Source organism: Neolamprologus brichardi, chromosome 23 (genome assembly GCF_056152115.1).
Source record: "Neolamprologus brichardi isolate AB-2024 chromosome 23, ASM5615211v1, whole genome shotgun sequence".
Taxonomy (NCBI): domain Eukaryota; kingdom Metazoa; phylum Chordata; class Actinopteri; order Cichliformes; family Cichlidae; genus Neolamprologus; species Neolamprologus brichardi.
The window spans coordinates 42,206,643-42,221,270 of NC_142125.1; the positions used below are offsets into that span (position 1 = coordinate 42,206,643).

A 14,628-nucleotide genomic window follows, 5' to 3' on the forward strand; every position below is an offset into this window, starting at 1 on the left:
GTGTCCGGCAGCCTCGCCTGTCAGTGCGCCCCAGGGTGGCTGTGGCTACAATGTAGCTGCCATCACCAGCGTGTGAATGTGTGTGTGACTGGTTGTGTAAAGTGCTTTGGGGTCCTTAGGGACTAGAAAAGCGCTGTACAAATACATTTACCATTTTTATTTGGTGGACTACAGTAAAATGTTAATCGTAGCTTTAAGTCTCACTTCAACTTTTCTTATTGAAGAAGCTGATCAAGATCAAAAATATGTGACCCATAAATACACTGAGAGATTATCTAACAGCACGTTTGGTTTGGGGCTATATAAATAAAATTGAAGTGAACTGGATAGATGTTTGGACTTTAAATAAGCCGGCAATGAGACAGGAGGGAGAGTCAGAGTCAGTGTCTCGGATGTTGTCGATCTGCCAGTGGAGCCATAGTGATCATAAGCATACAGTAGATTAAAGGGACGTTGTTGATGTATGCCCATAGTCATGTTCAGATGTTCATCATTTCAATTACTCCGAGTGTTTAAAAAGTCAACTGGCATCGACAAAGACAGCTGTCCTCGTTACTTCTTACTTTAACTAAAATATTACCTACTTTTGCTACATATAAACTAACATGTAATTTGCATTCATATAGATGATGTGACAAGTAAAGTTTAAATGTTGAATCTGCAAATTTACAAATTTATTACATAGATTTATGCTCATGAGCCTCTTTGACTTTTCCTTCAGACCTGAGTTGCTTATGTTCAGCTGACGTGTGCATGCACTCAGCGCTTTCTGAGCTTGATAACTTTAATGCAGAATAACAGAGAGATCAGGCTTTGTAGGCTGAAATTAAAGGTAATTATAGATAGAGCAGCACTGTGGAGGGGGGTTAGCTCTGTCTCACAGCAAGAAAGTCCTGGGTTCGATATACTACATCTGTGCTTTTCTGTGCAGAGTTTGTGTTATTCTGCATGGGTTCTTTATCCCACAGTCCAAAGACATGCACTGGGGATTCTAAACTGCCCATAGGTACAAATGCGAATGAGCTGGAATAGGCTAAAGAATGGATAGATAATTATACAGAGAAATTCATCTTCTGTGTCCTTCTTCTCATATATAAAGACAGGAATTCCACACATGTACAGGTCTGCTCTCTGCAGATGATGAGTGCTGCTGTCATGTGGAAATTTAACTCTTCTCCCACTAAAAAATCAAACTTGAGACAATATTAAAAACAACCTTACTGTGTTGAGTTAAATGACAGCTTGAAGAGAGATGATCATTGTTATGCACAGCTAGTTGAAATGATGAAAGTCTGGATTGCAGGATTCCCTCATCACTGATTCTGTTATTAAATGTCATGACTGATTTGGGGATTTTGATGCAGTGGGTGGTAAGTAGTGGTAATTTATGGATGTTCCCCAATCAGGAAATTGGGGAAGAAGAGAAGAAGAAATTACTTGTATATAGTGAATGTTTTATATGATGGAAGAAAATGAAGTTTGGGATATATCCACTGCTTCTCTCCTTCCTTTGCTTCTTGTCTTTCTTCTCATCCTGGGCTTAAAACTGAGAGCTGACCTCTGAGCCACCCTGGTCATCCACTTTCCACCTCCAATCTTAAGTGCACCAGAAACATCGTCACTTATTCAGCTGAAATTCATTTTTCATGGCAGAAAATAAATTGTAAACCTACAAAAAGCTTTCTGTTACTAAATGTTAACACAGTGAGAATTGTATAAGGAAACAAGTTAAAGGAATTTTTGCCCAAATCATTTTGGCTCCATCACATTGTGAGACATGTTTTCCTTCGTTTCTGCCAAAAGATTTAGCAAACATGATTCATGAGCACTGAGTGACTAATGTGACTAATTTATTGTAAAGTGCTTAAATTGACTGTATGCACAGGAACATTATATAATATTAATGATGTTCCTTGTTTGATTAATTAACATTTATGTTTTCTTAGAGCAAAAATTAGTTGACAGCATCTAGTTTATATGTATGTAAATAGATGGGACAGACTAGGACTTACCATACTGTCGCTCTGCTACTCCTCAGGCTCTCCAGGTGGCTCTGGCTGAACACCAGGGGGATGTGAACTACCTGACTTCAGCTGTGGAGCTGGTCTTCCAGAAAGCACCACCAGATGTCAGTCAGAAGTAAGAGATTACTATGTGCAATGCAAATAACTAAGGTGTGTCACTTCTGCAGATCCCAGTGCCCATGTAGCAGGAAGTAGATTGTCAGCCATCTTTGCAGAGGCTCAGGCCCTCTACACTCCTTAGTTTTTCTTATTAGCTCTTTATGCTAATTTGCTTCATTGCTTCTGAAAAAAATAGCTGCTGTTAACTAAAACATTTCCCGTTTATTAATAGTTTGTGTTTAGCTGCTAGTTTTAAGAGGTGAAGAACTGAGAGAGGAGATCGGTCAAAGTATGCCTCTGCAGAGATCAGAGCAGTAATGCTAAATGGACTGCTTCTTTTATACTGCTCTTCTACTCTACCTAAGGACTCACAGCGCTTTATACAACATGCCACATTCACCCATTCACACCAGCACTTATTTTTCTACGCTTAAGTACTTTATATCTAACATTCACACTCCAGCGGATGCATCAGAGAGCAACTCGGGGTTAGTATCTCACCGAGGACACTTGCCATGCAGACTGATGCAGCCAGGAAGTGAACCACCAACCTTCCCATTAGCAGAAGAAGAACAGTCATTCTTCACTTCTGTGAAGGAGGCCCTCTGGAGGCCCTGTTTCTGCTCCCTGCTCTGTTTGTTTGTTTGCTTTTGTTTGTTTCAGCAGGTATTGAAGCCGATCTTCTCCACTTTTCTCTCCCTCTGTTCTCTCCAGCTTCTCTGTCTTTGATCTCTTTCTTTTCCATCCCCGGCCATGCCTGTTGTTACTGTAGGAACTCAAAATAAAAATCCTAATGAACATCTAATAAAATATGACTATCACATGGATCATTATAGCAAAGGCCATAATGGTCCACTTGTCCCATTCTGTTGTACATTTTTTGGCCTTCAGACAACAATTCTGATTTCTTCACTGCCAGACAGGACAGGCAAAAAAGAAAAAGAAGGAGTACCAGCGCTCTTAATCAACAAGAAAGTTGATTGAGAATGATTCAAGATGTACGCATAGAAAACATTTATTTATTTTGTGTGCGTGTAGGTATCGCAATGAAATGGATGCCATCATGGGGCGTTGGAGACGACTGGGCTCCACTTTGACAGACAGCGCCCAAAGAATACAGGAACTCATGGCCAAACTGATGCAGTTTGAGGTAAACGGGAGAGCTTTTTAAATGTTTGCATTAAAGCTAAAATAATTCTTGAAGTAATGTTCTTAATATAAAGAAACAGAACAGTTGGACTTCATCAGATGCTGTAGATTTCTTTCTATTGTTTCTACTTTCTGTCTCTGTCAGAATGACGTAAAGACTTTAAAGAAGTGGATGGAAGATGTCGATGTCTTCCTGAATGAGGAATGGCCAGCTCTTGGAGACTCTGAGGCACTCGAGAAACAGTTAGAGCAGTGCACAGTAAGGATTAAAAACTGCATCCTGTCATAACTGTAGATCTCTTTCAGAAGCAACAAGTTACAGTTGTTACTAGGGATGCACCGATACCACTTTTTTGGAAACGAGTACGAGTACTTGCATTTCAGTACTCGCCGATACCGAGTACTTAATAAAAACATGATTTAAATTTACAGGTAACAGCTTTAGTCCCATAATTTAACAAAACAAAAAACAAGGGACTGGTTTGGAATTAAGAACATTTATTTAAAATGAAAAGCATGTTGTATGCAACATATTACAGAATAAATAATTATAAAAAACAAAATTTAATTTTAAGTTTGTTCGTCTGTTTCTCTGTTTAGAAGTCTCACTAGCACAGTCACAGCTGGGATGACATCAGAGGCTAGTGCGTCGTAGCTGCTCACTTTTTTAGTTAGTTCCTCAAAGGGGGCGAGGACGGCAACAGTCGTCTCCATAAGAGCCCATTGGTGAGCGGTGAGATAGTCAGGGAGTTCGTGCTCGGACACGGCCAGCACTCGCTTTTGCTCAATGAGGGACTGGAGCATGTAATACGTGCTGTTCCAGCGCGTCTGTACGTCCTGCTGCAGTCTCTTTATTGGCTGGTTGAGATGTCCCTGAATGTCCTCGAGGCGGGAGTAGGCTAAGGCGGAGTGTTTAAAATGCCCAACTATTTTCCGTCCCATTGCTATAGCATCAGCTATGCTCCTCTGTGCTAATAAGCATGGGTAAATAAGTGTGGGTAAACTCTTTGTACTCGTTGTCGTGTTGGGATTTTGGTGCTTGATTAAATTACTTTTGTTAAATGCGCTACCTTTAGAGCCTCCTCTGGACAATTTCGCTGAGCACAATTTGCAGTCCGCCTTTGTTTTCTCGTCTACGTTCACTTTGAAATAGTTCCACACGGCTGACTTGTTTCGCCTCACCTTCTCCCAGCTCTGAGATGCAGCCGGGGCCTGGGGGCGGGCACTCGGGGCCTGGGGGCGGGCACTCGGCGCCTGGGGGCGGGCACTCGGCGCCTGTGATTAACCCCTTACATGCCGCTCAAACATAGACAGGTCTCAGACCGTGGTATCGGTCCCCGGTATCGGGGGACTTTTAACGAGTACGAGTACTTTAGAAAATGTGGTATCAAGGCCGATACCCGATACCGGTACCCGATACCGGTACCCGATACCTGTATCGGTATCGGGTACCGGTATCGGGTACCGGTATCGGGTATCAGTATCGGTGCATCCCTAGTTGTTACCAAAAACAAAATTCCAGAGTATATAGAAGCTTATTTCCTTATATATATATTAATTATATAAGTTCCCCTGAGAACTGATACAATAAATAATGAAGTTTTCACAGTATCTGAGTTTACAACACATCACTCAAGGAAAGACAAATATGGGATACAGACAACCAAAGACAGATAGTCTGCCTGTATAACCTATATCTCGATTGGCCAGGCTTTGGTGAATGACATTCACACCATCCAGCCCAGTGTCAATGGCATCAACGAGGTGGGCCTGTACCTAAAGAAAGAGGCTGAGCCTCCATTTGCTGTGCATATCAAGAAAGAACTGGACTTACTCAATGCCCAGTGGGAAAACATTTGCAAACAGGTGTGTAGCCTTTATCCACAGTCTGTTTCCATGCTTGGAGTCGCGTGTTCAGCATTAAGCACCTTTGCTGCTATGTGTTATCTGTCTAGGCCTATGCAAAGAAGTCAGCTCTAAAAGGAGGCCTTGACAAGACCATGGCTCTGAGGAAGGAGATGCAGGAGATGCAGGAGTGGATCAACCAGGCCGAGGAAGACTACCTGGAGAGAGACTTTACATATAAGACGCCTGAAGATCTATGCAAGGCTGTTGAGGAGCTAAAGGTATATGTTAGTGTGAAGCAAAAACCTGATCTGCTTGCAAAGGCAAACAAATAATAACTATTGTGTGACACAGTCTGAAGAGGCCGGATGAATAACGGACTGGGTAAAAAGGGTGGACGAGAGGGTGGAAGGTTTCATAAGCCTTAATCACGCCTCACACTTATAACTTCATAATGTAGATTTAAGGGAAAGTCTACAATTAAAGTCACCAATAGGGATGGGTATCGTTTAGGTTTTATCCGATACCAGTACCAAACCGGTACTTTTGAAATGGTGCCGGTGCTTAAACGGTGCTCAAACCGGTGCTTAAAGAATGAAGAACACAAACTTTGTCCAAAAACCTCTCATGTTCAGCTGTTTTTTTGTAAAAAGATAACAATGTTAGCCTTTTCTGCAGCTATGGGGCATATATGGTATCACACTTGGCTGGAAGCAGCTTAAACAATGGAAAAAACACAAACTTTGTCCAAAAACCTCTCATGTTTAACTGTTTCCCACTTTTTCTTTGGTCATTTTAGCCTTTTTGTCCAGGGTGAAGGGAGTATCTGCCATCAAACAAGAAGACAGCCGCATGTAGCTGTGATGGTGTTTGCTAGTTCACCTTACATGCATTAATGTAATAACGTGGTTAGCCTACTCAACATAAATTACACACGAACAACATTAAGCTACTCACGCAGAGAAGAACGGCTGCTGCTGCATCATCATCCTCATCATTTCTGCTACACTGGCAGGGCTAGGGGCCAGGACTCTCCTCTTCGGGTTTTTGGGGGATGTTGCTAACTCCGGGTCCGATAACAGGCACCACATCCGCAGTAGATGTGCTCGGTGTGAGGTCTCGCAGCAAGCTATCAAATACGGCGCATTTCTCGGCTTTTAAAAAAAACGCTATGCGTCGCCAGGTGTTTCATCAGATTTGAGGTGTTACCTCCTTTGACAGCATCACAGTATCAGCTTAAAGCACTTGTTGCAGCTGCTGAGTTTGCATCTTTTGCTGTGAAGTACAGCCAGACTTTGAGCGCTTCGCCTTGGGCGTTTTAAATCTGTAGCTCTGCTCTAAAAGAACGTACGTACCTGGACCCGCCTACTATCCTCGGAAACGTAAAATGATTGGCTAGAATCTAAAGTGTATCACAACTCAGGAAAAAAAAAAGCACCGAAATGTGCGCTGCTTTTCGGTCTGGTTACTACCGTTTATGACAGAACTGGTGCCATCATGACACCGGATACCGGTACCCATCCCTAGTCACCAATATATAATAGAAAAAAAATAATGTATTTACAGTATAACAATAAGCATATTTACAGTTTAGTGTAAATGAGAAAAAGAAACATATAAAAAATAAGATACATTAGAAAACTGTGGGCAGTCTTCTATCCGTCAAGTTTTGGGTCCTCTATAGAGGCATCTTTGCTGTTCCTGGTCCTGTGCTTTTCAGATGGTGTTCCCGGGGCCACGGGGACCACTTTGCCTTCACCCTCTCATTTTACAGTTGAAAGGTTTCTGGCTGCTCTCTCAGCCCTTGGTGTTTCGTGTTCTTTCTTCCTCATGTTGCTATCGCTGGTATAGCTACATATATATTCCTACAGCCGTCTTCATCTGCTTGTCCACCACTAATATATCCAGTTGGTTAGCAACAGGATATTAGTTTGGTCACTCTCAACCACCCTGAGGGACGTGTCCTATTTTGGCTTTGAGACTTCGTAGCCATATTCGGCATATATATTTCTGTATGCTGTGTGATCCACGTGGTTACAGCGTCTTGCACCCTGCAGTTACATGCTGGATTGTCTCTGGCATCTTTGCACAGCCTGTGTGTGTGAGTTTCTGTGTGTTGCCTGTGAGAGGTGTTCACGATGTATGTCAGCCTGTGCAGTCTCTGACGTCCTGGAATATTGTTGGGGCCTGCAGCTTTATGGGGGTCGCTGCTGCTGAGGTCATGCAGCAGAAGCATGGGGGTAGTTCATCTAGTATAGGGCCGGATATAGTGAAGGGGGAGGTGTTGGAGTCCTTGAAGAAGGTATAGATGTTATTGGTGTTTGGTTTTATGGTGGGTGATGTTTTACCCATTTAACATGTAGAAAAACCGAGAAATCTTTAGATAATAAACTTATTCACAATGAGTCCATAAGTAATTTTTGTTTTAAACAAACAACTTTCATTTCAAACAACTATTTATAATTTTTGTCACTAAACTGCTTCATTAGTCTGCACCACTTCTTCAAAAAAGGAACAATTTAAACAGAATTTGAACAAGTTCAGTCTTAGTCTTAAAAAAAGAAATCCAGAAACTTGTGAACAGAGATGAAAACTATATGATTTATTGAGGGTTTAATACTATTCACTCTTAGTGGCTGCAGTGAGCCTGTTTGTGATTGCAGAGCTGTGGCGGGGAGTGGTCTGTGGCGTGGCTGCGGGTGAGGCGGCACCTGAGCGGCATCCCTAATCACGCCTGGCCGGCTTAAAACAGAATGAACTAGGTCCTGTCGTTGTTGTTGTTGATGTGTGTGGGCTCCAGCCGAAGAGCTGCAGCCGGGTGTGTAAGTCGACAGCCGCAATAAAGACGTGTACTGAAAGGTTCGAAAATGTGGTTCGGTCTCTCGTGCCCCAGTCGTGGGTTTCAGCACCACTGTAAACGATTCACCACAGACACCACATGTTTGCACTTTTCAGTACACGTCTTTATTTTGGCTGTCGACTTACGCCTGCAGCTTTTCACAGGATGCACATATTATTAAACTGCTGCAAATTTCTTTGTTGCCACGCAAAAATAATGTCAGTGTTAAACATTAGTTCCACCTGTCAGAACTCTCACACACTTTGAGAACCACTGCTTTAAACTGACAAAAATTGGATTTTCAGTAGTCCGGCCTACTTAAGATCAATATACAATACAATACAATTTTATTAATATAGCACGTTTAAAACCGGGGGTACACCAAAGTGCTTCACAATAAGGAATAACAGTAAATGATTACACTGAGCAGTAAGTCATTAATACAAGGTAAAATAGAGAAAATAGAGAAACAAACAAAAGCGATCACCCCTAATCTTCCGATGGTGCCTGGGCTAGAAGTAACTGACCAGTAGATCGTAAAGAACGGCTGGGAGTATAGAGACTGAGGAGGTCGGTGAGATAGTCAGGGGCAAGGTTGTTTAGGCATTTGAAAGTAAGCAGCAGAACTTTAAAATCAATACGAAAAAAACACAGTCAGGGGGACGGAGTTCAGAGAAGGAGAAAACTCACCGGGGCGAATCCAAGTTTCAGTCAGGAATAAAACATCCAGGTGCAGGGTGAGAAAAAGATCTTTTAGGATGAAGGTTTTATTCACCAGCGATCTTGTGTTAAACAATGCCATCCGGCTCGTCCCCGACAGAGGCGCGTCTCAACTTGCTTAGGTGCCTGTGTTGAGCGCGAGTCCCAGAGGTCCCAATCCAGGTCCGACGTGGCGAGCACATCACTGTAAAGGTCAGATACAATTGAAGTCCAACAGGGCAAATCCGGCGATGGCTGAGCAGTTTGAAGGATGGCCGGCGGTGGGAGGTGAATGGAAATTGCAGAAAGTCTGGGATGGGAGAGGAGTTAGCCACAGCATGTACCTTAATTAAGGCTTTAAGGCGAACCCGAAGTCCACTCCGCTTACCACGCTTCCTGGAGCGCCTCTTAAATAGGGAAGGTGGAGGCAGGCAGAAAGTTCTTGTAGACGGGCAGGTACGCAGCAGCGTAGCGTCTCCTAAGTCCCAATGTAGCTCCGGTTCGTGGAAGAGAGGTGGCCGGAGATTTAGCAAAGTTAGACGATCATATGTGATTGAAGCATTGTTCTCAGAGAGGCGTGAAGCCAAGACAAGAATAAAAAGCAGACAAATGTCTAAATAAAAAGTGTGAAAACAGAGACGAGGGTAAGAAGAGGTAGGATGGCCTGCCGAGCACACTGGCGCCATCTTAGTACAGTGCAGTACAAATATGGGCTGTATGTGGCCTCAATGTAAAATTAGTTTGACATCCTTGCTCTATGTCATTACTCCAGTCGGAATGGCGGCATCAGGGAGCCGTAACCCAGCTCATTGTGACACAGCATCAATCGTAATTTAAATTTCCCTTGAAAAGCGGAAAAGCTGGCAATTCCTTAGCCCATGGTGACAACAGAGACCTCCACCTCACAAAATGTAGGGTAAGAGGCTCTCCAAAGCTCACACTACTAAGCAGGTGCTGCTTTTCCCCGATTGTGTGAACATTGGACGTCATTATGGATCAGTGTCTCCATTTTACCACAGCTGCAATGCAGGCGCCAAAAAAACCAACAAAAAACCAACATCATGCCAACCATTAAACATGATACTGGTAGTGTGATGATCGAGTGCTGCTCAGGACCTCAACGTATTGCTGTGACTGTTGGAACCATGAATTTGGTCTTTACAGGCCATCAGTTTGTTTCCTGAAACTCAAGTGCACTTGAATTATGCAGCAGGACAGAAGATTCTGCAAAGAAAAATGGAAAGAAATTCATCCATGTGAAAGACTCGTTACCAGTTATTGCAAAAACCTTGATTGCAGTTCTTGCTGCAAAGTGTGGCACAACTAATTATGAGGTCTAGGCAGCTTGAAGATGTTTCACCTCTCATCTAAGAGGCTCCAAATCTAGAACCAAAAGGTGGAGAGGCCCAGGTATTTAAACCCTAGTGAGGGTTTTCCTTTAGGTTGTTGACAGTTGTCAACAATGCTATGTCAACAATGCAACAGTGTTATAATCTACCCCTACATTCAATGATTGTCATTCACAGTGGACATAGATGGCCTTATTTACTTCCCTCTCAAACAATCTGCCTTCTTGGTCCAAAATATAAACATTGTCGTCTAGTTTGAATTACCTGGGACTCTCCACCGTTTGGTTTTAGAACTGAAGAAGCCTGTTGGATGAGAGGTGAAACGTCTTCAAAACATTTAATGGAGTCCAGTGTCTTTCTTCCAAACTTATTTGACTACAATGACCTGTGTCGATCTCCAGCAACGCCCACAAAAATCCTTACACAGGAAGTTGATTTCAGAGCTCTGATTTAAAAGCAAACAAACAAAAAACTCCTACTACCTGATCGTATGAGTCTTAGCCAGAAGATAATGCAGGGCCCTGGAGCTGAAGTCGGCAAAGGGACTCATCCAGTACTGACTACCTCGAAATCGTCCCAGTGTATTCCTTACTAACCCAGATATGAAGAAACCTGAGTAGGTTGTGGACGTCTTGGGAGCCGGTTCTCTACAGGAACTGGTTCTCAATTCCCATCCCTACTCAGTGACCTCACCCCCGCCCCCCTCCCCAGTGATGGATGAGTTGTCCTCCTTGTCCCCAGATTCAATAGGACTCCTTTTTCAGTCTGACGGCTCCTTTCACCTCCAATGTCCACCAGCTAGTTTGAGGGTTATCACCGCAACCATCACGCACCAACCACCTGGTGGTGATCAGTTGACAGCTTATATCCTCTCTTCACCTACAGTGGGGCAAAAAAGTATTTAGTCAGCCACCAATTGTGCAAGTTCCCCCACTTAAAATGATGACAGAGGTCAGTAATTTGCACCAGAGGTACACTTCAACTGTGAGAGACAGAATGTGAAAAAAAAATCCATGAATTCACATGGTAGGATTTGTAAAGAATTTATTCGTAAATCAGGGTGGAAAATAAGTATTTGGTCACCTCAAACAAGGAAAATCCCTGGCTCTCACAGACCTGTAACGTCTTCTGTAAGAAGCTTTTCTGTCCCCCACTCGTTACCTGTATGAATGGCACCTGTTTGACCTCATCATCTGTATAAAAGACACCTGTCCACAGCCTCAACCAGTCAGACTCCAAACTCCGCCATGGCCAAGACCAAAGAGCTTTCGAAGGACACCAGGAAAAGAATTGTAGACCTGCACCAGACTGGGAAGAGTGAATCTACAATAGGCAAGCAGCTTGGTGTGAAAAAATCAACTGTGGGAGCAATCATCAGAAAATGGAAGACATACAAGACCACTGATAATCTCCCTCGATCTGGGGCTCCACGCAAGATCTCATCCCGTGGGGTCAAAATGATCATGAGAACGGTGAGCAAAGATCCCAGAACCACACGGGGGGACCTGGTGAATGACCTGCAGAGAGCTGGGACCAAAGTAACAAAGGTCACCATCAGTAACACACTACAAAGGCAGGGAATCAAATCCCGCAGTGCCAGACGTGTTCCGCTGCTGAAGCCAGTGCATGTCCAGGCCCGTCTGAAGTTTGCCAGAGAGCACATGGATGATACAGCAGAGGATTGGGAGAATGTCATGTGGTCAGATGAAACCAAAGTAGAACTTTTTGGTATAAACTCAACTCGTCGTGTTTGGAGGAAGAAGAATACTGAGTTGCATCCCAAGAACACCATACCTACTGTGAAGCATGGGGGTGGAAACATCATGCTATGGGGCTGTTTTTCTGCCAAGGGGACAGGACGACTGATCCGTGTTAAGGACAGAATGAATGGGGCCAAGTATCGTGAGATTTTGAGCCAAAACCTCCTTCCATCAGTGAGAACTTTGAAGATGAAACGAGGCTGGGTCTTCCAACATGACAATGATCCAAAACACACCGCCCGGGCAACAAAGGAGTGGCTCCGTAAGAAGCATTTGAAAGTCCTGGAGTGGCCTAGCCAGTTTCCAGACCTCAACCCCATAGAAAATCTGTGGCGGGAGTTGAAAGTCCGTATTGCTCGGCGACAGCCCCAAAACATCACTGCTCTTGAGAAGATCTGCATGGAGGAATGGGCCAAAATACCAGCTACTGTGTGTGCAAACCTGGTAAAGACCTATAGTAAACGTTTGACCTCTGTTATTGCCAACAAAGGTTATGTTACAAAGTATTGAGTTGTATTTTTGTTATTGACCAAATACTTATTTTCCACCCTGATTTACGAATAAATTCTTTACAAATCCTACCATGTGAATTCATGGATTTTTTTTTCACATTCTGTCTCTCACAGTTGAAGTGTACCTCTGGTGCAAATTACTGACCTCTGTCATCATTTTAAGTGGGGGAACTTGCACAATCGGTGGCTGACTAAATACTTTTTTGCCCCACTGTAAGTGTCCAGAACATGCGGCCGCAGATCTGGTCATACAATTGCAAAATCCATCAGCAACCTGCTGTCTAGGCTGTCCTGGTGCCACATGCACTCATAATAATAATGGATTGGATTTATATAGCACCCAAAGCACTTTACAAGTCCACTATTCACACTTGCATTCACACACTGGTGGAGGCAAGCTACGGTTGTAGCCACAGCTACCCTGAGGCGAGGCTGCCATATCGCACCATCGGCCCCTCTGGCCAACACCAGTAGGCGGTAGGTAAAGTGTCTTGCCCAAGGACACAACGACCAGGACAGAGAGCCCGGGGATGGAACCGGCGACCTTCCGGTTACAGATACGCTTCCCAACCCGCTGAGCCACGGTCGCCCCAACGACCGATAATGGAATTCATTATGGACAAACTGTGGTTTGCACAGAAGTCCAATAACAGAACACTGCTTTTAAGAATAATTACCCCCACCAAGGTTGTTTTTGGCAGCATGTCATTATTCTACTTTTAAAATCAATAATTCGAAAAGATTTGAATTCTGGTAAAACTTTGTAGAAGCTTAGAATAGAAAGTCATTAACAGTTCAATAAAGTTTGGTTTCTAGGGTCAATTTATTGCCGTATATCTTAGAAACGGATTCATACAAGTTTGGTGTGCATTCTCAACATATAGTAAGAACCTCGGATACAGGAGGAACAATGCGGTTTTCGTCCTGGTCGTGGAAAACTGGAGCAGCTCTTTATCCTCTTGAGGATACTCGAGGGTGCATGGGAGTTTGCCCAACCAGTCTACATGTGCTTTGTGGACTTGTAGAAGGAACTCGACCGTGTCCCTTGGAGTATCCTGTGGGGGGTGCTCCGGGAGTATGGGGTGTCTGGCTACGGGCCATTCAGTCCTTATACGACTGTTGCAAGAGCTTGGTCAGCATAGCCGGCAATAAGTCGGACTTGTTCTTGGTGGGTGATGGGCTCCGCCAGGGCTGCCCTTTGTCACCGATTCTGTTCATCATTTTTATGGGCAGACCCAGGCCACCCTGGAGAGATTATATCTCTTGGCTGGCCTGGGAATGCCTTGGTGTTCCCCTGGATAAGCTGGAGGAGGTGGCTGGGGAGAGGGAGGTCTGGGCTTCTCTGCTTGGGTTGCTGCCCCGGCGACCCGGCCCTGGATAAGCGGAAGAAAATGGATGGATGGATAGTAAGAAGCATATAAAGATTATAAATATCCTGTCACATTTGACCTCTGACCTATTCTTCAAGGTCAGATGAAAACAAGTGATAATAATGCTATATAGAGCTATTTAAAACTGTTTCTTACTGTCCTTGTTTGTATTGACCGTGTATAGGCATATAGGTAATCATAAGTACTGGCTAATTTCAGATACTGATTCTGAATTTCAGATGCCAATTTTGATACTGACCTTAACAGAAACATGTTTCTTTCACTTTATCTTACTCACATACCCTCAGTCACAACTTTGTGTCTCTTTTTCAATCCTGTCTCAAGTCCCAATGCCTCAGTTTTCTATTAAAGTTCTCTCTACTCCACTGAAACATTTTTTGCTAGCTTTTTATAACGTTCATGTGATATATTTGTGATGTAAATATGTGACACTATTTCCTTTCCCTATAACCAAAAGCCTTAGCAATCCATCTGCCATTCTCTACACCCCCTGAAAAAGTTGAGATTCAAGCTTTTCGTTCTCTGCTCTGCTCTGGCTTTCTGCTACAAGGTGAATGGAAACTCGTTAGCTACACTAGCTACACTCCTTCACTCATCAGTATGTTGGCTTACTCGTGCACATCATCTCTTTACACTTTGTGACTTTGTCAAAAGGAAACACAGTGGTGTGAAAAAATGCCCCCTTTATGATGTCCTTTTTTGTATGTTTGTCACACTTAAAAGTTTCAGATCAAACTACTTTAAATATTAGACAAAGATAACACAAGTAAACAAAAATGCAGTTTCTAAATGAAGGTGTTAATTATTAAGGGGAAAAACATCCAAACCTGCTGGTTGGGCCACCCATAGAAGCATTTTGGTCCCCTCATCTTTGTAGAATTGTTGTAATTCAGCCAAATTGGAGGGTTTTCGAGCTTGAACCATCTTTTTAAGGTCGCCACAGCATGTCAGTCGGATTCAG

General features: G+C 43.4%; 1 protein-coding gene across 3 annotated transcripts in view; it reads left to right on the forward strand.

Annotated features, from left to right (window-relative positions):
• The window catches only part of dmd (dystrophin), a 301,323-nt gene that overhangs the window by 163,076 nt on the left and 123,619 nt on the right, over positions 1–14,628 (forward strand). For all 3 annotated transcript variants that reach the window (XM_087836862.1, XM_087836863.1, XM_087836864.1), the window contains 5 exons: positions 2,039–2,139; positions 3,162–3,273; positions 3,418–3,531; positions 4,983–5,138; positions 5,228–5,398. In XM_087836862.1, coding sequence (XP_087692988.1) covers positions 2,039–2,139; positions 3,162–3,273; positions 3,418–3,531; positions 4,983–5,138; positions 5,228–5,398 — 654 coding nt within the window. The remainder of the gene's footprint in view (positions 1–2,038; positions 2,140–3,161; positions 3,274–3,417; positions 3,532–4,982; positions 5,139–5,227; positions 5,399–14,628) is intronic.